The 24,881-nt window shown below is 44.5% G+C and overlaps 1 protein-coding gene across 3 annotated transcripts; it reads left to right on the forward strand.

Moving 5' to 3' along the window:
- The first annotated feature begins 2,439 nt into the window (after window positions 1-2,439).
- LYPLA1 (lysophospholipase 1) lies at window positions 2,440-20,748 on the forward strand. Of its 3 annotated transcripts, none has more exons than XM_065902789.1 (9): window positions 2,447-2,655; window positions 3,647-3,678; window positions 8,820-8,885; window positions 10,384-10,431; window positions 13,150-13,220; window positions 14,184-14,257; window positions 16,179-16,280; window positions 17,208-17,384; window positions 18,975-20,748. In XM_065902789.1, the coding sequence occupies exons 1-9, from the start codon at window positions 2,587-2,589 to the stop codon at window positions 19,026-19,028; spliced, it is 693 nt and encodes a 230-aa protein (XP_065758861.1). In that variant the 5' UTR covers window positions 2,447-2,586; the 3' UTR covers window positions 19,029-20,748. The 3 variants fall into 3 exon arrangements, with proteins under 3 accessions (XP_065758862.1, XP_065758861.1, XP_065758863.1); XM_065902791.1 differs by lacking the exon at window positions 2,447-2,655 and adding an exon at window positions 3,368-3,460; XM_065902790.1 differs by lacking the exon at window positions 16,179-16,280 and having other exon boundaries at window positions 2,440-2,655.
- The last annotated feature ends 4,133 nt before the right edge of the window (window positions 20,749-24,881 follow it).

Raw genomic sequence — 24,881 nt, forward strand, 5'->3', positions numbered from 1 at the left:
TAAGGACTGTTAAAAACAAAATTCAAACTGGGGCTCCATAACAACCTAGAAGGCTGGGGTGTGGGGGGGACGTGGGAGGGCTGTTCAAGTGGGAGGGGCCATGGGTAAACCTATGGCTGATTCATGTTGATGTTTGCTAGAAACCAATGCAATACTGTAAAGCAATTGTCCTTCAGTTTTTAAAAAAAATACGTAACTTCAATTGAAATTAAAAACTAATGGCTTTATGCAACCATTCATGAATTGGGCAGCATCCCATATGGCAAGTAGAAAGGAGGTCTGAGGAGCTGCACAGACAGGGCTTTTACAGGCAGAAAGAAGGTGGGAAACAAGAGTTCAGTCGCCCAGTCATATCTGACTCTTTGCAACCTCATGGACTGCAGCATGCCAGGCTTCCCTGTCCATCACCAGCTCCCAGAGGTTACTCAGTCATGTCCATCCAGTCAGTGATTCATCCAACCATCTCATCCTCTGTTGTCCCCTTCTCCTCCTGCCTTCAATCTTTCCCAGCATCAGGGTCTTTTCCAATGAGTTGGCCCTTTGCATCAGATGGCCAAAGTATTGGAGTTGCAGCTTCAGCACCAGTTCTTCCAATGAATATTCAGGATTGATTTCCTTTTAAGATTGACAGGTTGGATCTCCTTGCAGTCCAAGGGACTCTTAAGAGTCCTCCAATACCACAGTTCAAATGCATCAGTTCTTTGGCGCTCAGCTTTCACATCCATACATGACTATTGGAAAAACCATAGCTTTGACCAGATGAACCTTTGTTGGCAAAGTAATGTCTCTGCTTTTTAATATGCTGTCTAGGTTGGTCATAGTTTTTCTTCCAAGGAGCAAGTGTCTTAATTTCATGGCTGCAGTCATCATCTGCTGTGATTTTTGGAGCCCCCAAAAATAAAGTCTGCCACGGTTTCCATTGTTTCCCCATCTATTTGCCATGGAGTGATGGGACTGGTTGCCATATTAGTATTTTGAATGTTGAGTTTTAAGCCAATTTTTTCACTCTCCTCTTTCACTTTCATCAAGAGGGAGCAGATTAACTCATTTTGGGGGGAGATGGAAGGGATCCTATCAGGCTCTTTAACTCCCTCGTGCCCACCAGGAAATTCCAGACTGACTCTGACATCTTCCTGCCAGAGACTGAAACTCGGACAAGTTCAGGTAGTAGGTTTCAGTTTGGTGATGATGCGGGCTTGGCACAAAGGCTTGGTTCCACTTGGGGCTGGTTGTTACTCTTTTGACAGATTGCATATATCCTTTAGGGCTTCCCAGATGGCTCGGTTAAATAATCTGCCTGCGATGCAGGACTTCGCTCTCTGGGTCAGGAAGACCCAGATCTCCTTAGAGGAGGAAACGGGCAACCCACTCCAGTATTCTTGCCTGGAGAATCCCATGGACAGAGGTGCCTTGTGGGTCACAGTCCATGAGGCTGACTTAACAGCTAGACAACAACAGTACAGCTTTAAATTTCTCGACTAGATTAAGACAATGTCATTTGGTTCTACAAGAATGAAGTCAACAGTCCCTGACTTCAATACCCCCTGAAAGGAGTTCAGGGTGGAGATCAAGAATGAGGCATCCAGGGACTTACCTGGTAGCTCAGACAGTAAAGAATGAGGCATCTTGTTTCAGTAGAAAACTCTAAAAACAGGCCTTCAGATAGTAGATACTTCCAGGTGAAAATTTTTATGAACCCAAACTCTGGTATCTTCTCACCTTCAGAAAAGCACCAAAACCGTATTTTCTCCTGACTACAGAAATGCTGCTTAACCATCTGAACACTTGAACCAAAATCGTATAGATGCTGACCTCACCCACGCCTCCCATTCCAGAGATGCTCCTCAGCGCTCTGCGGCTGTGTACCAGGGTACAGTCTTCAGTGAGCCCCCAAACAAAACAGGACCATAGCTCTCAAGTTGGGGCTTTTCACCAGTGGTCAATCGTGACCTTCCGAAGGTCAGGGCATTCTGACTTCAAGTGTGCCCATCTCTGCTCCTCCCAGATCCCACCAGGTAGTAGGAAAGCATCGGGCCCCCTCCTGTGGTCGCGTGCCTAAATCAGTATTAACTCCACATCCGCCCATCGGTGAACCGTGGAAACCCGGTGACAACCGTTTCCCTCTCCAGCTGCAGTTTAGAGGAGGGAAGCGGACGCCCGAAGTAAACGGTGGCGCGGCCCCAAAAGAAAACGCGGCCAAAGCTATCCCCAAGTCCCCACCTTCGCAGGGCAGAGACCCGATGCCCAGGGTCAGCAGTGACCGCGCGCCCCGGCCCACCAGGCCCGCCGCCTGCATGGAGCATGCGCGGCCCGCGCTCGGAGGTCAGCTCAGGCAGCCCTCGGCCGCAGCCAACCAGGCGCCGCTCTGCCGGACATTGTGACGCGCGGGCAGCGGCGCGGAGGGCGGCAGGGGCGCGCGGGGCCGGAGGGCGGCGCGGGCGGCGCGGGCGGCGCGGGGCCGGGGGTTGCGCACGCGCCGGGGCGCGCGCCCGTGGGCGGGCCCGACTCGCCGCTCGCACTACCTTGGGCCCGGCCGGGCGCCCGCTCCGCCTTCCGCTTCCGACGCGCGGCCGCTGGAGCCGCTGTATGTGCGGCAATAACATGTCGGCTCCGCTGCCCGCCATCGTGCCCGCCGCCCGGAAGGCCACCGCCGCGGTGAGTGCGGGCGCGGGCGCGCGCCGGGGCTCCCGCCGGCCGGGGGGAGGGGGCGGGACGCCGGGCCGGGGTCGGGTGCGGTCGGGCGGGGGTGGTGGGCGCCGCCCCGCCCGGCTGTGTGCGAAGGGCGCGGGGTTACGGCGAGCGGGAGGCTGTTTTCCCACCCTCGAGCCCCCATCCCCATCCTGAGCCCCCGGCCCGGATCCCCGTGTCCCCATCTTGAGCTCCTTGCCCAGATCCCCGTGTCCCCACCCCGAGCCCGTACCCTGATGCCCGTGTCCCCAATCCTGAGTCCCTAGTCCCGATCCATTTGTCCCCATCCTGAACCTGCAGCCCGAACCCCCATCCCCATCCTGAGCCCCCCGCCCCCATCCAGAGTCTCCCACCTGCGCCCCGGCCCCGGGACCTTCCCTTGCCCCCTCCCCGCCCGGCACCCCACTTCCAGGCCCGCATGTGAGCGGACGGCGCCCCAGCCCCAGGCAGCTCCGGAGCAGGTTTCTGCCTGTTTGTGGATGAGAGAGGCCTTAAGCCCCCGGGAACAGGACTTTATTTTCGCACCTCACACCCCCTCATCTCAGAGTTTGAAGGTTTAGTGTCGTTTCCGATCAGGGGTGCCACTCCTTAGGAAACTTGTGCGTAAGGATCTCAAACTTTTACCCTGGGAAGCTCCTTTTTTGTGATGGAAAAATTCTACCGTGTAGGTGAGACTCACGGTCTGACCTGAAAGAGACAACTGTTCTGTAGAATGTGATCGTTTGCCCAGAAGCATGTCTAACTGGAACCTCTAGAAGTGCTAAAACCCCACGTAAGTTATCTGAGGAGCTGCAAAGAGAGAAGTTAAGTATTTTTGCTGCTTCAGCGAGGTGTGTGGAGATAATTAACTTGCTGAAGGCAGTGTTCTGTGACTCCTGGCATCCAGCTTAACCAGAGCCGGGGGCTGTGACATTCTGGTGGTTTCTTGAGGTGTTAATCAGTCATTGCTCTCTTCTAGGTGATCTTCCTTCATGGATTGGGAGACACAGGGTAGGTACCATCCTTAGTACCCTGATGAACGGGGTCATGCACCCCTACACGAGCAAGAATTCACTGTTAAAGAACTGTAGGATTGTATACAAAAGACTGCTAGTCATATTTCTTACACTCCGGTCATTAGATAGAATCCTTTTTTTTTATTCCCACCCGCCCCCCTGCAATTTCCCCCATCCTCTTAATTTGTCATGCATCAACTCCTGTTTCTGGAACATATTAAAACTGCAAACTCCTCCTTGAGTTGCCATGGGTACTGGATGCCAGAGATGGGAGGTATGTTTTTAGAGTCTACACTTGAGAACTTTCTGGAGGTGAAATTTCAGGGCAGCTTGAGAAGAACTGGTGGATTTTAAGTGAGATACTAGCAGTGTGAGTGTTCTAAGTGAGAGTTTCTATGTTCTGTTCAAAAATCAGTTGAAGGGCAGGGGATGCAGTTTAAAGATTTGTTTGGAGGCTTATCAGGCACATGGCTTTAGCCCTGTAGTTTATCTGTCACTCAGCTTTTCTCTGTATCGAGAACTTTTTAGGTTTTTGGGGGGGAAGCCGGGGAACTATGCCAGGTCTTAGTTGCGGCGACCCAGGATCTTTGTTGCAGTGTCCAAGATCTTCCTTGCTGTATGAGGATCTAATTCCCTGACCAGGGCTCAAACCCTGGCCCCCTGCATTAAGAGCTCAAAGTCTTAACCCCTGGACCACCAGCGACGTCCAGAGAGCTTTTTAAAATTTAAATCCACTATTATCTGTTTGAAATGTCAGTCAAATTGTTGTTTTTAAATTGTTACAAAATTACAGAATTAGAGGGAAAGTGAAACAAATAAATTTTGATAAAGAAGCCAAGACACTATTGAGTCTTTACAAGGAGGCACTGGGCTTGAATTAGATTAAGTCTTAAAATCGATTGATTCCTAGTATCCTTTTAGGCCTCCCAAGTGGAGGTCCATGCCTTACATGGGGTTATGGGAAAGGTTATAGGACTTTATGGTCAACAGGTAGTCCTGTGAAGAAGACAGACTTGTTTTCCTGTTTATTTATCCATCTTTTTATCTAATCCAGAGGTTTTTAGAGAAGTCCTGTTTTATTACCTGACAGGGAGCATCTTGGTCCCCTGCAACTTTCCCAATAAAGAGCTTTGAGGCCTGAAGAATCAGGCCAAGAGAAAAAAGCTTCATTTGGAGGAAGGTTCTCTGTGGACTCCAGTGTAGCCAGATTCTTTAGACGGAAGGTAAGAGTAAGATGGTGACGAAAATGACCACCGTGAGATTATAAAGGCTGAGAGCAGCTGTGACATCTTGACTAAGAGTGAAGTTTATATAAAAAATTAAGAGTTCTGAAGAACAAAAATTAGAGGTCTCAGTTCTGACAGTGCTTTCTTGGTGTCAGCACCAAAGAAAGCTGACATTTAACTGGTTGCATTAACACATGAGAAAATTCAGCACGATCTGACAAATGGTAATTCAGTGTTTAAGATAGTTTTTGGAGAACTGAAGTTCTTTTGTCAGGTTGACTTGCAGGGTGAAGAGGATTAAGCGATTCAGTTTGTTGCTATAAAAATGGGCAGGTTTTTTTCTTTTTTTTTTGGTTAAGATTCTTTTTTGCAGGGCCAGCCAAGGTGCGCTGTTTTAACTTGGGTCTAGCAGTCTGTGTCCTGTAGATTCCTCATGAAAAGTGTTTGGTGGCCAAATGAGATTGGGAGACCCTGTGTAATTTCATATTTTCTCAATTCCCATATGTCATTTTCCCCACATTTTTATGTTTCTGAGATTGGTATTCATCTTATGTCTGTTTATTGTGGTGGTGATTTTTTTTTTTTAATATAAAAAGATTTTTTTTCAGTGGAGCCACTTAGATTTTATCTTATTGTCTAGGGACTATGATATGGCTTATTTTCCTTTTGAAGCTTTACTGTCTGGGCACTTGCATGTTTAAAGCTCTGAAAACTTATGCAAGAAACACATCTGACCACGTGTTCCTCTGTATAACCTGTATAATAAAATGTGTTAGTCCACACTATATTGCCTGACATCAGTTTTCCTTCCAAAACAAAAATAGCTTTTGTTATGGTTATGGGAGTGTTACATTTGTCTTATAAAAAAAATTCAGATGCAAATATATTTGAGAAGAGAATGAAATCAGTTGAAATCCTACAACCCAAAAGATACATACTTTTGAGAGTATTAAAAAAAATTTTTTTTAATACTTTCAGAGGTATAGAAGAGTTGCAAGAATAAAGGGGCTCCCTAGGTGACTCAGTGGTGACTCAGGAGTCAGTGATTCCTGACTCCACCTGCCAGGAGAGGAGATGAGAGTTCGATCCCTGGTCAGAAATATTCCCTACGGGAGGAAATGGTTATCCACTCTAGTACGCTTGCTGGGATAATCCCATGGACAGAGGAGCCTGGTGGACTCCAGTCCATAGGGCCAGCAAAGAGTTGGACACGACTGAGTGACTGAGCATATGCTAGAATTAAACAGATTCCTCGATTCCTTCTACTGAGATTCACTGATCTCTATCTAACCTGTTACTGTGTTTGCCTAAACTTGGAAAAGTTGCCAGTACCGTGATTCTTTACTTCCCAGCTTTAGCACTTACCTCCTAAGCACGAGCACAGTCTCCTGCATAACCACAGAACAGCATCTGATTCAGGAAGTTTGGCACTTATTTAATGCTGTTATCGGTCTACCCTGTTACCTAACAGACCTTGGCAGCGGCCCCAGTAATGTCTTTTGTAGTAATCCTCTCCGCTTGCCCTTCAGTCTCTGCCGCGCTGCCCTGAGCAGCTGCAGCGCTTGAGTCCCCTTTAATCTGGGACAGTCCCTCTGCTCCTGTGGTGCTCAGGATGTTTACCTTTCTGCATGGATGGGGCTGGTCCCTCGTTTAGGTTTGTTTGGCACTTCCTCCCATGGAGGTTCAGTCCCGCTCATTGCCTCACGCTGGGAGCCAGATGGGGTCCTCTGTCCTGTTACTGATGCCACCCCGGGTCAGTGGGTAAAGGTGGTCTCTTCCTTTGGGGCTTCTCTGCTGCTGTGATTTCCCTGCGTGGTAAGCGCAAGTCGTGGGGAGGTGCCTTTAGACGATGCAAATCATACAACGGACTTTCACCCAGGGCTTTTACCGCCCGTGGGCGATTCTCACTGGAGGCAGGTGTTACTGTGACGTGGTTCTCTAACTGCCACTCCCCTGGTGGTTTTAGCTTGACCCTCCTCACTTCTGTCATGTAGACTCATAGAATCACTTAGCAGGTTACGTTCCATCATTGTCTGTATGTAAAATTTTAGCTGCTTCTATTAAAATAGCTTCATATTTACATGAAAGCTACAGAAGTGGTATTTAGAGGTCCTTTTGCCCTTCACTCAGATTACCCGGTTGTTAGCATTTCTCACACATTCAAGAGTAAAGTTGCAGGCCTGTTGCCGCGTTACCCCACAGAGCTGCAGTGCGTTTTGTAAGCAGGAGGCACGGCCACGTGGCCACAGCATACTCGTCAGTCAGGCCGTTCGTGTTGACCCGAAGCTCCCGTCAAACCCACCGTCCACAGTCGCATCCCTGCTCTGACCAGCAGTGTCCTTTGTGGGTCCAGAGCACAAGTGAGCTGGTCAGGTTGAGCTGTCGCATCTCCCGAGGCTCCTTCAGTCTGGATTGGTGAAGCTCCTTCTTAGCTTTGGTGACCTGGACCCTTCTCCCCGACGGACCAGTTCCTGGGTGGGGTGGCCCTCAGTCTGGCTTATGTGACTTCTCGCTTTTGGTAGGGACACCACAGAGGGTGCCATTCGGGTCCCAGGCCCACACTGGGTTGATTTTTGTGCCTCTGCTGATGATTTTATGTTTCATTACCTGGTTAAGAGAGTGTCTACCAACTGTCTCCAGAGTAAAATTAGTCAGTATAATTGCACTTAAAAAGTATTTTATGGGGAGGCGCTTTGATTTCATGAAAATGTTTGTTTCTCATCCATTTTTCACCTCTGGATTTAGCATCCATTAATGATTGCTGTCTGGATCTGTTATTGTGATGGCTGCCAAATAGTGATCTTCTAAAAAATTCCTTCATTCTGTGTGTATTCACTGGCAGTCTACAGTATCGTTTTCAGTCCTGTCTGTGTTGGCCCTTCCTGTGAGGTTTCTGTGTCCTTAACACTTTTGGGGAAGGTGGATTAAAATAGAGAAGTAGTTAACAGAAAAGCAGTTAATGTTTATTTCAAAACTATTTTATCCAAAAAAGGCTTAAGTTACTTTTCTTTTACCCTTTAGCAGAGGAAACGGGGCTTCCTTGGTGGCTCAGTGGTAAAGAATCCGCCTGCAATGCAGGAGCCACAGGAGATGCATGCTCAATCCCTGGGTCGGGAAGATCCCCTGGAGGAGGGCATGGCAACCCACTCCAGTGTTTTTGCCTGGAGAATCCCATAGACGGAGGAGCCAGGCAGGCCACAGTCCATAGGGTGACAAAGAGTTGAACATGACCTAAGCTACTGAGCACGCACACAGAGGTAATATGTAGAAAGTACTAGATGTAACGTCAAGTGTAAGCAAGCAGGGAGCTGTGCGTTTGTGGTGTGACCCCATTCTTGTTAAATCTGTGTTTACCTCTCCAGTGATAGCATGCAGAACTTGGAAGAAAATATGTAAAAAGATTAACTGTTTATTTCTGGAAGGATTTTGATGACGTTTATATTTTTCTAGTTTTTCTCTTAACTCCATTTTGAACATACATATGTCCACATTTGCACAAGGAGCGAATGTTAAAGTTGATGGTATGGTAGCAAAAGAGAGATAGCAGACAGTTGCTTTACCCTGAGGGTTTTTTTCTTCGTATAGAATGAATTATATCATCTGTCTTGGCTATTTTGTTAGGCACATGGTTGGAAGATTATAGAGTTTTAAAAAATACACTTTTGTAGATTTGAGAGCCCAGTGAAGTATATGAAATAGAAAACACTGCTCTCTAGGAACCATGAGAGATTTTCTCACGGTAAAGCTGAAATCATATGCTTTGGGTTGTTTCTAGGTTGGCAATGATTTTTTTTTTTTTTTTTTGGCAATGATTTTTTAAGGGGCTAAAATTTATCTTACAAATGTAAGTATTTATTCTGTTACTAACTGGACTGTAAAACAGAATCTAATGGCGTTACTTCTCCTCCAGGCATGGATGGGCAGAAGCCTTCGCCGGGATCAGAAGCGCCCACATCAAATACATCTGCCCACATGCGTAAGTGTTTCCCGTTTTCAGACTTGCGATTCGGAGTCCAGAGAGGAAGCATCATGATAGCTTTACTTTTCCAGAAAAGCATTTGTATATGTTCAGCTTCAAACTAAAGATTAGTAAGTTCTTTAAAACATAAATGTGACCTGTTGACCTTGAATTTTTCTTCCTTTTTTTAATTGCGAAATTTAAAATAATGCTCCCTTGGAGATTGATTGAACTCACAGCCAGAAAAATTCCTGTAGATACACAGATACCTATTAAGCTCTGAGGATATCCATGAGCTGTCTCTGAGGGGGATTTACCTGTCAGATTTGTGACTACCTTGAAAACCCTTCCAAATTCCATCAATTAGAGACAGTATGATGCAGCACAGAGAGAATACAGACTTTGGAGTCTGTTAGATTTGGCTTGGAATCCTGAAAATGTTTGTAGGTGTCCAAAAGATATTAGTAAGTTTTGAGTAAATTCAGAAAGTCCCTGAGATGAGCAGGCCTTAGATCAAAGGGTGCTGAGGAGTGGTAGCCGTGGAGAAGCCGGTGGGATGATATGCGTGCTGAGCGGTCAGCAGTTCAGCCTCGGAAGTGGTCCTAGCAGCAGAGTCAATAAATACGAAAGAGGAAGAATATCTGAGACTAAGTGAGAAAAGGTTCCCTCCTCTTCTTTTCCTGTAGTTTAGGCTTCATCTTAACCGTTGTCGGCGACAGCCACAGACTGTGGCCAGAGTTGCCGTGTGCTTATTAATGACTCAGGCCAGAGACAGAATTCTTGATGCTGCTGGAATTTCCGCTCTGTTGTTATTGGCCCCCAGATTGAATTTGGTGTAAACCTATCTTTGAACCTAGGGAAGCAAGTTTATGTCCTCAAGGAAATTTCGCTAAGATTTTGTGACATCTAAGGTGGACTTGTTTCTCCAATAAGGAGGATGGTGGTGGGATGCAGTTAGAGTGAATCTCTTCCTCTCTCCTTTGGTACCTGGCTTCAGGCGGGTGGTCCAACATTGTCAGCACAGAATTGAGTTGGGTATAGTGGACACTCAGGCAAAGCTTATGTTTCCCTTATTTATTTAGAGGTCTTGTAAGCAGGTAAAAACTAGAAAATCAGCACACATGTCATTGGAGCCTACGGGAATCTACGTCACCTTTTCTGTGCAATAAATTGCTTGCATCCCCCACCCCTTAGCCAGTCTCAGACATTTCCAGCCATGTTGGTCACTGTCGTCTTTCTCACGTCTGGTCTGAAAGTATCGAGTAAAGGTGTTGATAAAGAAAGATATTTGCTTGCCAACTGTAGTCCATCCAGTGGCCGCTCTTGTCTCAGGAACCATTTGGAGAGAGTGGAGCACAGAGTTATACTGGTGTGCGTGCAGCTAAACGGATCATCTGTTTAAAACTGCACACTCGATGTTGTGTGAGCCTCAAGTAATTACCTGCAACAGATGGTGTTGACTAGGTTCTGTGCTTTGGCGTATTATTCTTGATTTTCTTTTTTCTTCCCCATGTAGGCCGGTTATGCCTGTAACATTAAATATGAACATGGCCATGCCATCATGGTAAGTAAGACTTCACTTATTTACTAAGAACTTTTTACTTATACTTAGGGTGGTTTTTTTTTTTTTTGTAAGTTTTTGTTTTATTTATTTATTTACTTTTTTAGATTATTTCATGCTTGATTTTATTTTTTTATTTTTTTTCAATTATTAGTTGGAGGCTAATTACTTCACAGCATTGCAGTGGGTTTTGTCATACACTGACATGAATCAGCCATGGAGTTACATGTATTTTTGTTTTGTTTTAATCAGAAGTGCTTTTGCATACAGCAATTTTTTTTTTAAATAAAAAGTTTTATTGGAGAAAAATAGAACCACCACGTACACAGGGAAAAGAGCACAAAAATTCAACTGATACAGAACTGAAAGTCACAACTACCCAAAGTTGTTTGCGATTACTTTTCAATTTCTTAAATGGCTTCCCTCAATTTTTTAGATAGCCTTGCCAATTTTCAGCTGAAATAGAATCAAGTTTTCAAAAAATTAAGAGCCTCAGTGAAGGGACCAGCTTTTAAGATAACAAAGGTGACACCAAGAGTCTCCTAATAGGACAAGTTCTACCGAAAAATTCCTGAAGCACATAACTACTGAGTCTGGTAGAACAGTAGCTCAGAGACCATCAGGGATTAGTTAGAACACTGACTCAGACGGTCCAGTATGCAGAGAGGGCAAACAAAAAAGCTGCATTTCCCTGTCAGATAAGTTCACATAAGAAAACCAAGGAGGTGCTAAGAAAATACAGGCAATGGCTGCTCAAAATAATTAAGGCATTCTAAATACCACATATTATTAGACAACAGTGTGTAAAGTGATGCAATTAGAAAACCAGCAACTTAAAAAAAATATGGTCACAGGTCTTTGAGAACTCAAGAAAACAATCAATGGCAAACACAAGAGCTGAAAGTCTTCTCAGCTGAGGGTAGAAAGTGAAAGTGAAGTTGCTCAGTCACATCTGACTCTTTGCGACCCTGTGGACTGGAGCCCACCAGGCTCCTCCATCCATGGGATTCTCCAGGCAAGAATACTGGAGTGGGTTGCCGTTTGCATACAGCAGTTTTTAATGAACGGTCTTTAAGTTGCAAAGTTCTAAAGTGAAATGTAACCTTTATTTCACTGTCTTGGTTCTCATGTTTTAGATTCAGGGGTACATTTAAGGAGCTGCAGCAGCAGGTAGAGAAAGAGGAGGGAATGGGTGGGTAGCAATGCCGCAGAGTCTCTCTCACCGCTCGACACACCTTTGCTGACTGCCGTGACCAGCCGGGGCGTGCACCTCCCGCCGTGGCTTCCTGGCAGGCTGGCGGGTGTGCAGGGAGACCACTTCCTGATGAGCCCTCTGGGGGTCTTCAGGGTGCCAGGCATTTCCCCGTGTGCTTCTCTGTTCTCTGAGCCGCGTCCAGGCCACGCGTTCTTCCTGCTGCTCTGAGATTCCTGCCCTTGGGTCCCTCGGGTCTGCTCAGAAATGACGACTCCGACCCCTGGGTCCTGTTTTCCTTTTTCCTCCAGCTCCTGCCGACGTCTTACCTTTCCGGTGAGTCGGGGATCCGATGTCCGCGGCCCGTTCACAGCCTTGAGTGGCTGTTGCTTCCAGGACTCCTCTCTTCCCGCTGATCTCCTCTCTCAGCCCCAGACACCCACACCTCCCCTGGGCCCTGCCACCTGGAGCCGCCCCATCTCCGAAGGCACTTAGCCCAGACCTGAGCAGCAGGCATACTTGTTCCTGCTTCTTTGCTCCCCTGTCTCCACACTCCGTCAAGACGTCGTGGGGACTCCAGCATGTTGCCACCTTATCCTCTGCTTGTCCCACCCCCTCTAACCCACCTGAACGTTCATCCGTGTCTATGGGAGATTCTTTGGCGGCTCTCACTGGTTCCTGGCCACGGTGGCCTCTGGTTCTTCTGTCTTCCCTCTCTGACAGAATCCCTGTCTGGCACCAAGACTTCCACCTCACGTTGCTCCTGACCGTAGTCTGAGCACGTCTGAGCACGTAGTGGATAGCGGGGCAGACCCAGATTCAGGGTCGAGTGGTGACAGGCTCTCCAGACTGTGATGGAGGTGGCCCAAGGGCCGTGTGCAGCAGGTGCGGGCCTTGCATGCGAGGTGCGACGCCGGTGCGGGGCTTTCCAGCCAGTGGACTTAAGATGACTAGGAGGGAAGTGAGGAGATGGTATCTATTCGGGGGTCTCAAGGGCTGAAGATTCCTCCCCCAGGTGTCAGGTTGGACTAGGTCATTCTGCAGGTGTTTCTAACTTTAAATAATGTGACAGTGACTTTCTAATAGAATCTGCGTCTACTTAGTGCAAAAGGAACTCACAGGATGTCAGGTTCACACATTTAAGTTGACTGTTTGGCCTGCAGAGACAGTTGTTGCTATTTAGTCGCTAAGTTGTATCTGACTCTTTGTGACTCCATGGACTGTAGCCCACCAGGCTCCCCTGTCCTTGGAATTCTCCAGGCAGGAATGCTGGAGTTGGGTGCCATGCCTTTCATGAGGGGATCCTCCTGATCCAGGGATCAAACCCACGTCTCCTGTGTCTCCTGCATTGGCAAGTGGATTCTTTACCATCTGAGCTATCTGCGAAGCCCAGAAACAGTTTAGTTTGAATTTAATGTTCTAGAGAATATTTCTGGTTAGCCTTTTTTCTCTGAAGTTACCCTCTTCTTATCAAAGGTAGATATTCTTAGAATCAAACAATTCTTTTAGGACTTTGCTTTGTTTTCCAGGTTTGACATTATTGGGCTTTCGCCAGATTCACTGGAGGATGAAACTGGAATTAAACAGGCAGCAGAAAATGGTAAGTAAGGAAAGTTTTATAGTAGATTTGGTTGTTGTATTTTTGTTGATGAAAACTATGCAACTGTCTAAACTCAGGTGGTGGCACTATGCCATTCTTTTCTGATCACTCTTACTTGCTTGACTGTTAATTATGGTCCATGAAGATGAGGTGGATGGGGAGGGATGGCGTTTTATCAAACTTCAGTGCTGTCAAATGCATCATTTGCTTTCATTGATGCAGACAAATGGAGAAAGTCACAGAGTATCTCATACTTGTGGCCAGTTAAATTTGGAAATTTTCATCTTAAAAAGGTGAAACTCTTACATATATATCAAAAGTGAAAGGAGGTAAATTTGTAAAAAGGTGCAGTTATTCTCATAGTATTATAAAGAAAAATGGAGTTATAGGGAGTTACCTAGTAATGTAGTTAGTGATATGTGTTGAAATATTTTGCGGAAACAAAAGAATTTATCGGTTTCCCACCCCCCCCCCCACATTATTTACTGGCTATAGGGAAAATTAATACTGTGTTTGGGGTTTTTAAATAATAAGGTAAATTATACAAGCACTGTAAATCATGACCCATGTAAAGTACTTAACTATGATTTTAAAATAACAGCTTTTAGGTACAAATGTCTGGGGTTCATTGGAGAGAAAAAACTATAGAATGTATATGAGCAGAATAGACCGTAGATAAAGGAATATTCATATCCCTCTACATTGATGAAAGAAAAAACTGCTTTACAAATCATGTAACAAATAATTGAACAGTTTAAGCAGTGCCTACAAAATTGAGTTCTTGAAAATACATTCTAATTTTGTGTTTTGAGAGAGTGCTTTAAGTTTTTCACTTGTTTTGACCTTTCACTGATAGAATTTAAATAGGAAAAAATTAATAATGGAAAAGCACATCAGTGGACTTATCTTTGAAAGTATTGGTGATTTAATTTTTGGTGATTTTATTTTTTATGTTATTTTTAGTAAAAGCTTTGATAGATCAAGAGGTGAAGAACGGCATTCCTTCTAACAGAATAATTTTGGGAGGATTTTCTCAGGTAAGATAAAAGTTTGGGTGGTGTTTCATCAGTGTATTTGTCTAGAAGTCTTGATCCTTTTTTTATGGGAGTCCTGTTTTTAGAGACGTTACAGAATGTGATGTATTCCTTACCTTTAATGCTGAATTAAGTTTGGATGGACTGAGAAGAATGATTAGAGCAAATGCCTCGCTCTTCTCCTTTTCTAGTTTTCTCTCTCAGTGATAGCCTTCACTCCATAGATTACGACTTGAAAGTTAGTTTATTAAGAAAATCAGTTGGGGCCTGGAATATATTTTTCTCGAGTAACCACAGCGCACACATAGCTGTATCTCAGTCAACAGTGTGTGCCCCTCTAGATAAAACTGCTGAAACACAGGTATGAGGCCCTGTCCCAGGAGGAGATGACCGACGGGAAATAAGGTCAAAGAAGAGAAAATTCCTTCCTTTTTTTTCATACGAATTCTCAGTGGTCGAGCCCCACAGACCCCCTGGAATCCCAGTCAGGCGGGATCAGAGTAGGGGTCCCAACAAGGGGACCCCAGTCGGGGGGCTGCGCCAGCCGCTTGCTGACCACCGCTGCGTCTCTGCTTTTCCCAAGGGCGGGGGTGCTTCAGCTGCACCCTGTGTTCGAGGATCCCTCTGAGGTTCCCGTTCTGGAGTAGATGGTTCTTGCGAGGGGATCAATGTCAGTCTTGGTGATGTCATTCTGTCCTCTCCTTTCTTGTCATGAAGAACAGGTTTTAGATAAAAGTGTATGACGTTTACTTTTGGCATCTTTCTTCTTTTCCTGTACTTTTTCTACAGTTACGACATACTCACATTTACATCTTAATTTCAGCTCATCACCTATTTGCCATGTCACACCCCATTCCCCAAACTGCCCTCACTGCCAATCTGTAAATCCTTCAAGGCAACAGTTCAGTGTCCAGACGACCTGAATTAGGGCAGTGTCGCAACTCTGGAACCATTTAGAAGTTAGAATTGAGTGGAAACACAGGTTGTTGATATGATACAGTAAACAGACGTGCTGCTGATGTGGCGTTTGTTGGAAGTCGCGGGAAATGTACATTGCACTGCACGCCCTGTGACATATACGTAGTCATAGGGGTGAACGCTTGGTTCAGAAGTCTGTCGATGAGATCCGTTGCTTAGAGCAGACAGAAACTAGATCCTAACACCTTAGGCAAGAAAGAGTAACTTACGAGTCTGGGGTCACATCCCAGAAGCCAGCAATGAGAATGAAGCCAGGCGCCCGGAGGCAGCTCGCACTCGGGTAGCCCCCCACCCCGCATCTGCCTCTCTGCCGTCAGCCTCACTTGCCTCGCCATCTGTGGCTGGCCTGTGCTTCCTCTCGCTTTTCCCATTCTTGAGCTTGTATGTTACGGTTCCAGCCACGCAGAGCGTGAATTTCTCAGATGAGAAAGGCTCTCACGCCTTCGTGTGGCCCTGGAAGCTGTGGGCCAGAGTGAACGCAGGCTCCAGGCATGGGCGGAGGGCGGGGGGCGTTGTGAGCTGCCGGCCAGTGCTCCTGAGGTGTCCTCCCCAGAGCCCTTATCATCCCGTTTTCTTGTTTTGGAAAGTAATACCAGTTTCAGACCAGATTTGATTTTCTACGCAAGACTTTGCAGAGAGGGTAGTGACTATAAATTTGGACTACCGCTCAGGTATTGTCAGGGCAGCCATGGACTCTGCTCTTCAAACTGCGTCTTGGTTGGTTGGGGCATCACTGGGGTCTCATGACTGTCTTCAGGGTGGAGAGTCAAGTCCTGGAGGACTTGCTGCTGGGGTGTGTGTGTGTTTCTACCAGTGTGCCTAATTTCATTAGATGTCAGCCATCCAGTGTGACTTTTTTTCTAACAGACTGTATTGATAACAAGAATCACTTCCCCTGCTCTTGGCAGCAGATCCATCCCACTGATTCTGCCTGTTGTCTCTCCAGGGAGGAGCTTTATCTCTGTACACGGCTTTGACCACACAGCAGAAGCTGGCCGGGGTCACCGCTCTCAGCTGCTGGCTGCCACTGCGGGCTTCGTTTCCACAGGTGCCGGACGCATGCGTGCAGCGGGGCATTGCTGAGCTCTGAGATGGCAGATACTGTTGAGAACAGTCTCATATTAGCTTATTATTAGTAGCAATAAACTTAAATTTTTAGGGCGGTTTTAGGTTCACAACAAATTGAGCTGGAAGTACAGAAAGTATCTGTTTACTTTGTGATGTATTTATTTAGACTTTATTTGCACTCTACACTGCCTTTACTGTGGGTTGCAGGAAATGGAAGAAATGAGTGAGTCCTTAAAACAAGAAAGAAAGAAGTCCCTGCTGTCATGAATTCTATATTAGATGTCTTTGGTACACTGTAAGATTTATATTAAAAATTAGGGCTATTTTTAATACATAGAAATAATGTTTTTGGAAAAAAAAAAATAATGTTTTTGGAATGCTCAGTATGCTCACTGCTTGATAGCACAATTTTGCCACAGAATGTAATTTTTAAATACTCAACCATGTAAAGCAACACATAGTCCACCCAAGGGATAAGGACATTTTCAAATTCATCTTTAAATCTAGTGTTTTTTTTTTCCTCCTTGTCACTATATAGTAACTCTTTCGTGTCTTGCACATAGTAAGTGTTGTTTATTAACCTTCTTATTTAAATCAAGTAAGAGTGGAGAAGAACATGATTGAGCTAAAACATACTGAGTCCAGACACTGGATGTATGATTCGGATACAATGTGCTTTGAGGAACTGATTCATTAGGAAAACATTTAATACAAGCAGGGTGATCCTATGTCCTTTAAATGAAGAGGTGGAGGACACAGGGATGGAGGGAGTTTCATTTCTGTGGCCAGATGTCACCTGTGATGTAGGAACGTGTTGTATGATACATGCCTGCCTCTGGTTGTACGCCCCTGGCACAGCGTGCCACCCCTTTGTGTGAATAACACGGTTTTGTTGTGTTGTCTGCAGGGCCCTATCGGTGGCGTGAACAGAGACATTTCTATTCTTCAGTGCCATGGGGACCTGGATCCTCTAGTCCCCCTGATGTTCGGTTCTCTCACTGCTGAGAAGCTGAAGACATTGGTGAATCCAGCCAATGTGACCTTCAGAACCTATGCAGGCATGATGCACAGTTCATGTCAGCAGGTAAACGATAGGAAGCAGTGATGATAGGCATACCTCTGCAACTTTGTGCATGTGATATTTTTAGGATAAATAATGTCTTACTCCTTGGGGATTTAAAGAAGTTAATGAATGAATTCACATTGAACCATAGGTTAGTAGGACTTATATCAAAGTTTATTTCGTTTAATTCAACAGACATTCATCAACTTCCCACCTGCAAACATTGTAATTCAAGGACAAAAAACATTCCTTTATTAAAATCTAAAGTAGATTAATTCAAACAAGAATTTTTAATAGGGGAGCAGGGTATATATCCAAGTGACTATATAGTGAGCAGACTGTGATGAATGTTACATTAGAAATTTTTTAAAAGTTCTCTGAAAAGCTGAGAAGGGTGATTGCTTATTAAGAATGAAGGACGTCAGGATAGGTTTGAAGGCTCTAAAAGGCCGAGACTAAAAACTGACCGCTCAGCACCAAGGCAGTCCAAGTTAACATTTTTTGCACCTGTCAGCCTGACTAAATCATTTGCTTTAAGGGTAGAGAAGGCAAGTAGTAAGGTTTATCCAGAAGGTCGGGGGACCTAGGACTCTAGATGTGACTGAGAAGGCAGTTGAAACCCTGATGATGTATCAAATTCGGAAACACTGGCAGCCAGATCCCAGGAGGGAGGGGCTGCAGGTCCAAACCGGTGGTCCTCATAGCAGGCATCCCGTCACAGGTGACCTGAGCTTAGTGTACACACACACCCGAGCCAGGACCCCAAACTCAGTGCCTCTGGGTCAGCACACCGAGGGCTTGGGGGTGCACCTGGGCCCCGTGTTTGTGTGGAGGGGACCTGTGTACCCAGTGGGAGGACAGTGGATGGACAGCTTGGGGCAGAAAGTGAGAGGCGGTGGGGCTGGAGGAGGTGGTGTCGCAGGGACCTTTGGGAGCACAGAGGATGTACAGTAGGCTGGAGGTGATACGGATGAAGGGTCTCTGCGTGCTGGGGTGTGAATCTGTGAGGTCAGACACCAGGGGTAACAGCAGGGAGCCTGTTCTGGGGCAGCCATAAGGCGGAGCCACATGCAGGAGGCATGGAGCCATGTCCTCGGGGATGGGCTCGCTTCCACGGCCCTCCAGGCCTGTCTTGGGCACCTGCCCTCCCTCGTTCGGGCGGCTGGTTGTGTGTGAGTCCTCGTGAGGGCAGTGTTTGGTGCTGCTGGTATAGCATCACCGTTTCAGTGGGGGTGTGTTAGAAGCTGGGCACTGATGCCGAGTTGACAGTAGCTGTGTGTGCATACCATGTCTTCTGCATATGGTTATTGTCACTTCTCAACCCCCTTCCTCCCCTCCACCCCCAGTGGGGAAAAGTGCTTACTGTTTTCCTGGGACTTCATAACACGAGAGCAGTCATTGGATGTATTAATACAATCGTCACTATCATCGTAGGAAGTGTTCCTAAATTTCTGTTGGTGCTTCATTTCTCTGTCACCACTTTTTATGTAATTATAGTAAAACTGTGGTTTCACCTTATCTGTGCACACCGTGGATTCAGTTAGTGGAATTTAGTGGGGATTTCATTTCTGATTTGTGAAACTGCTTATCGGACCTCTTTATTCCAAACAGGAAATGATGGACATCAAGCAGTTCATTGATAAACTCCTACCTCCCATTGACTGACGCCGCCAAGAGGCCTTGTGTAGAAGTGCACACCAGCATTGTCCAGTGGAGCACACACTTCTTCCTGTGCCCGACCTTGAAACCTCTAATGTTTGCAGTGTTAAAACGTTTTGCAAATAGACACCAATGACACAGACTAAATAAATCTCCTCGTGGGAAATGTATGATCTTTGACATTTCTCTATATGTATTTGTATGATATGATCCAGGATACACTAGTATTAAAATAGGTGAAGCAGCCAGCTTCTTTCTCCAAAAAGTAATTCAGCAAAATCATAAAATACTGCAACCAGACTTTTTTTTTTACTACATCACTTGAAAATTACTAGTATGCTTAATGAAAACTTGTTCAGGTGTAAATGAGCAGTTAAGACATAAAGGGTTTATACGTGCTGTGACTTAGGACTATGGACATATCCCCAAATTACATAGTCACCATGCAGTATCCATATTTTTATATATGTGTTCATATATACTTAATGATTATGATACATATTAAGAATGAGGTGTTATTACATTATTCCTTATAAGAGGGATAATGCTTCTAAGTGTCCATAAAGAGTAATATTGCTCTCTTGAATTAATGGCCCTTTTATTTTGGGGACCAGGTTTTTCTTTGCTGAATATAATTTCTATTGTATTTAATATTCTCTTTTCCTCTATAGAAATATGTTCTTTCTTCTTTTTATCCTTTATAACAGACCAAATATTGCCTTCTTGCCATAGACACCCGCAGTCAATATATGCTGTAATTTGACATTCTGAATCACAGACGTGATGGAGTAAAAATGTATTGATAGTTATAGAAAGAAACCTGACATCCCTTCAGAGTTTGTACACTACTTCCTAAACTGGAGTTTAGTCCACATTTTGGACCTGCAGAGTTATTATAATCTTCAGTGCAGGTAATGAAAATAATTCTTTGGCTGTATTTTCCTGTAATTAACTGAAAGAATAGTTAGTTCATATTCTAGTATGTTCTGGGATATTTAAAACTGATCTTAAAAACTGTAATCTCTAAGATGATTTGCTCTAAGGTGATTCTCCTCATAGCATAGAATTTACTTATTCTGCACATATGTTTGAAACCAACTGCTGTAGGAAATGAACAATCCTTTCAAAAATTTTGCTTTACTCTTCTCTGCCAATAGACTCATTTAAAATTTTCACTGTAGTCAAATGATCTTTTTAAGTTAGCTTTTGTGCAAATGTAAAAATAGCAATTATTTGATTTTAAGTAATCAGATTTTTCAAACTATCGGTTAAAATTACTTGAAGATAAATTTATGGGTAACAAAAGTTAGTCAGAACTCAATACATATGGTGTAGTTACCACAGTTTAATACATAGCAAAAATGTGCACTTGATATTTCTGAACTGGTGTTCATTTTTCTGCTGTATTCAAGCTGACTAGGACAGTGTTAGGATGGCATCTTCATAAATGGGTGCTATTTGATGATGGAAATGGCTTGGTATGGACTATATAGAGCATGTGAATAATGAAGCCATATGTTTATGTCTGGATTCACAGTTTTTAAACAATCATTTACTAAGTCATCTTGCTTTACCTTGAAAAATATAAACTGTTGTTTCACTGACACAAATCAGCAAGATCTAACTTATGGCAAGAAATATTCCGTTGAAATGCTGTGCTTGTAACATGGGAAAATGTAAATCTTTTTCACGGTTTCTATCAATGTGAAATAAAATTGAATTCTGACTTTGCTGTGACTGGCTCTTTGGAATATCTTTGACTCTTGAGTTTGCCTTGGAATGGCTGTACAGAAAAGGAGGAAGACGATGATCCAGTCACAGGAATACAGGTAGAGAGAGCAGACTGATGGAGTGGAGCCAAGTGGGAGCCAGTGTTAATGAGCTAAAAAAATCTCGTTTGATCTTCAGGGTTCCCGGCCTATTGAAGTTTTCTGTGGTGTCTCCTTCTGTCTTCTCCTTTCAAATAGTTTGAGGGTATTTTTAAATTAGTGTCATAAATCAGTTATCCAAGTGGTTTTTTTCTCCCTTTACTTCACTGCTGATTTCTTTCTTTTCCCTGTAAAGGAATCCTGTCTGCCTTTTAAACAGTCCTTCGGCTTTTGATTTTGAATCAAGTGACCAGCTCACCTTTTTGTGAGGCTGCTTGTTCCATTTGAGGGTGGCCTTCCTACTTAATGAGAGTTCTGTGCTGAAATCTTGTCTCCAGCTTTAGCTCTTTCTTAGAATTATCCTCCACAGCAGCGGCTTATCTCATGTGATAACCTTTGATTTCACCATCCTTTTGAAACTCTTAGCTCAAGGATAGATGTGGTCCAAGCATGGTTTTGTTTTAAGTCTATCTACAGATAACAACAGTATTTTACTAAAACTTAAGTACTTAATCCATTCCAGGCAGGCACTGTACTAGGCATTTTATATCCTTTACTCATATAGTCCTCACATCAACTTTATCTTCATTTTCCGGAAGATGAAATACATTTGGAGAGATGAAGTGTTTGCCCGTGGTCCCAGAGCTGATGTGTGTAGAAGCCCGGGTTCAAAATGACCTGTTTTCCTTACCCTGTAGTCCCCTGCCGGGGGGACTCATGCCCTGTGCCCCTGGGAGGTAATTTAAATGCTTCTAAACATTAAAAAAAATAAATGTTTCATATTCAAAACACCTAGTAATGCGTAATAGATTCGGGTAAAATTCAGCTTGCCCTAAATAAATTGCATCCTCCAATGCTCAGGAAGAACCAAAAAGGAACCTAAACCCCACACAGGCCACACCTAATTTGGGGGCTCAGAAATAACTCACCATGAAGAAACAGGCATACTTTTAGGGGCTCCACTCTGTCATAGGATGAACCGGAGAAAAATCTGACTCCTGGGAAGGGATAGGAGAAATTTGTCTATCTTTGCTTGGACTCAGACAGCAAAAAAAAGGGGGAGCCTTTCCCTTGAAACCAGAAGCTCTCTTCACAGATACTTGGATTCGGAATTTGTACTATTAATGTGGCCTGGAAACATAAGCTTCTAATGAACAAGAATTTCCCTGGAAAGGTCCATGGTGGTTCAGTGGCTAGGACTCTGAGTTTTCACTGCCAGTGGCCAGGGTTCATTCAAATCCTGGTCAGGGAACTAAGATCCCACAAGTCTCAGGGTGCAGCCAAAAACAAAATTTTTTTCCTGGGACTGGGTCTGCCCCTCTGGTACCTGGAAGAGACAAACAGATTCTCCCATAGACAGTGATGTATTCTTAGCCCAGGTTGGTTAGTTAGCCCTGCCAAAAGTAAAGCTCAACACCCCTAAAGGACAAACCTGATGAGAGAACTATGTGCACAGGTGAGTTCTAGGTGACACAGAAGGCAGAGGGATCACTGGGTTCTCCGAATGAGAAGAGAGTGATGGTGAGAGAGTTCGACCAACCAGAGAAAAGGACAGACAGGTGAAAGGACACAGTATCAGAAAACACAGGTTTGAAAAAGAAAACTTGTAGAAATAAACACTCAAGTGAGAAATCTTCACGGAGAAGGATTATTTATGATGGTATTTATGATGGGGAAAATACTTGAAACCACCCCATGTGGAATAAAAGTGGCCCAGTTAAATAAATTACTCTTCACCTGTACAATGGATTGTTACACAGCTGTTAAAAAAAAAAAAAAAAAAACTAATTTGGAAAGGATTCAGAATACATTATTGATGAAGAAATGTGAAACACAAAGGGGTGGAGAAAATAACACCCATATATTTCACCAGGCTAGGATTTGCATTAAAAAAAAGAAACCCATATGTGAGAAGGATGTGAAGAATCTAATAAAACAGGTTACACAGCATGACTGGGGCAGGGGTGAAGCCGGTAAAGACAGGAGGAGAGCAGGCCAGCCTTGGATATACTTTTTTTTATTCAGATTTTTTAAAATTGTGGTTAAATATAGCAAAATTTACCATTTTAACCACTTTCAAAGTATACAGTTCAGTAGTGTGTGCAACCGTCACCACCGTACGCCTCCAGAACTTTAATCAGCTTCCCAAACTGAAACCCCACACACCTTGTTCTTGAGTTTGAATTGTAATATATGACCTACAAAAAATACTCAAATAGATGAGTTAAACTGTATATTAACCACAGAAGACTTGTACGCATGAAACTATGTATGAAAGAAACTCATTAGAAGAAATTCGAGGGAGCAAAAGGAAGGGTGAGAGACTGGAAAAGGAAAATGAAGAGGTCCAACCTAAAGTTTCACGGGAAGTTGCAGAACACAGAATGGCAGAGAAGCAATACTTGAAGATAAAATGACTTGACATTTTTCCAGACTTTAGGAAAGGTAAGAAATCTCAGAGTCAGGAAGCAACATGAGTTACAAACAGCAGAAATAAAACTAAGGCTCTAGGGGCTTCCCCTGTGATCCAGTGGTTAAGAATCTGCCTTTCAATGCAGGGGATGTGGGTTCCATCCCTGGGCAGGGAGCTGAAATCCCACATGACACGCAGCCTGCCTGTGTGCGACAACCAAGACCCAGGGGAGCCAGAAAATTAGTTAATTAATTAAAAACAAAACAAAACCCAAAGTCTCTAAAGAGACATTTCATGGTGAGAAGCAAAACTGAATACCATAGAAAAAGATTCTTTTTTTTTTTTTTTTAAGAAAAAGATCTTAACAGCAACCAGAGAGAGCCTACTTGAAGAGTCGCACATCACACTTAACAAGACCACCACCAGAGGTCAGAAGATAATGGAATAACATAAGTGGAAGAGAAAGGATAACTGATAAACTTAGAGGTGAACTCATTTTACAGTGAGGGCAAAAGAAAACCACTTTGATATAGAACGCTTATGAGAAAAAAGAACAGTGAAAGAACCATGTTCTTCCAGAAAAAAAAAAAAAAATGAATTAGAGGAAAGGAGAGATGCAAAGAATGGGCAGAGTGAAAACATTTGGGTAACTCAACAAGCAATGGCTGCATGACTAACTTGGGAGCTGAAACATGGTTAAAAATGACCTATAGGTCAAGGAACTAGCAAGGAACACGTGAAAACCAAAATTAAAAATACAATACCATTTACAATTGCTCAAAAAGAAGAAAAAATACCTAGGTGTATACCTAAGTAGGAATCAATGATGAAAAGATAATTTTAAAACTAAAACGAAATAAAGGTAAAGAGGCATGGTTCAAATTACTCTTTCGCTCAAATAACTGAGCTAGTACAATACCTGACATCCTAGTATAGAGGAAACATTACTAGGTGGTGAGTTTTGATTAGTGATAGTTAAATTGGGTGTGGGGTATGTCTGCAAACTGCACGAGATGGTAGTCCAGGGTATTAGCTGGGCAAAGACCTACGGAAGGAGCCTACACTCTCCAGTATTGATTATTTCGATTTTCTACCTCGGTTTTGGGTTGTTAGTCATAGCTTTTTACATTTCAACTTCCTCATTTATCTTCAGAGCAGGTGAAACGCCTTCATCAATTTCCTTGATGAGAACGTTACTGTCAACGATTATTCTACCATAATCAAGGTACAGCGTCCAACATTCTAAGTCAGGAAACAAAACAAGATTGGGTCCCCGTCCTCACGGCGTTTACAAACGGCTTTAAAGAGGAAACTCTTACAACGGCCACATCCTTACGATACAACGATCTATTGAGGGGAATAGAAAATCCAATTTCCAGGCAGCGGTCGACGGCGGAGAAAAAGCTGGGGTTCTCACCACGTTCCATCCTCCAAAGCCGCCGGGGCTGGGGGACCCCGGGCGGGGGTCTCTGCGGGCGCCACGGCTCGTGGACGGGAGACCAGCAGACCAGGGGCACGCGGGCACCGGGGGACCGCAGTGGGGAGGGCTGAGGGCGGGGCCCCAGGGCGCGCGCGCGA

This window comes from Muntiacus reevesi, chromosome 12 (genome assembly GCF_963930625.1).
Source record: "Muntiacus reevesi chromosome 12, mMunRee1.1, whole genome shotgun sequence".
Lineage (NCBI taxonomy): Eukaryota > Metazoa > Chordata > Mammalia > Artiodactyla > Cervidae > Muntiacus > Muntiacus reevesi.

Coding starts and splice junctions, on each gene's coding strand:
- LYPLA1 (XM_065902789.1), top strand. CDS start 2,587: ATGTGCGGCAATAACATGTCGGCTCCGCTGCCCGCCATCGTGCCCGCC. Junction 8,886..10,383: donor AAATACATCTGCCCACATGC/GTAAGTGTTTCC, acceptor TTCCCCATGTAG/GCCGGTTATGCCTGTAACAT. Junction 14,258..16,178: donor TTTTGGGAGGATTTTCTCAG/GTAAGATAAAAG, acceptor TTGTCTCTCCAG/GGAGGAGCTTTATCTCTGTA.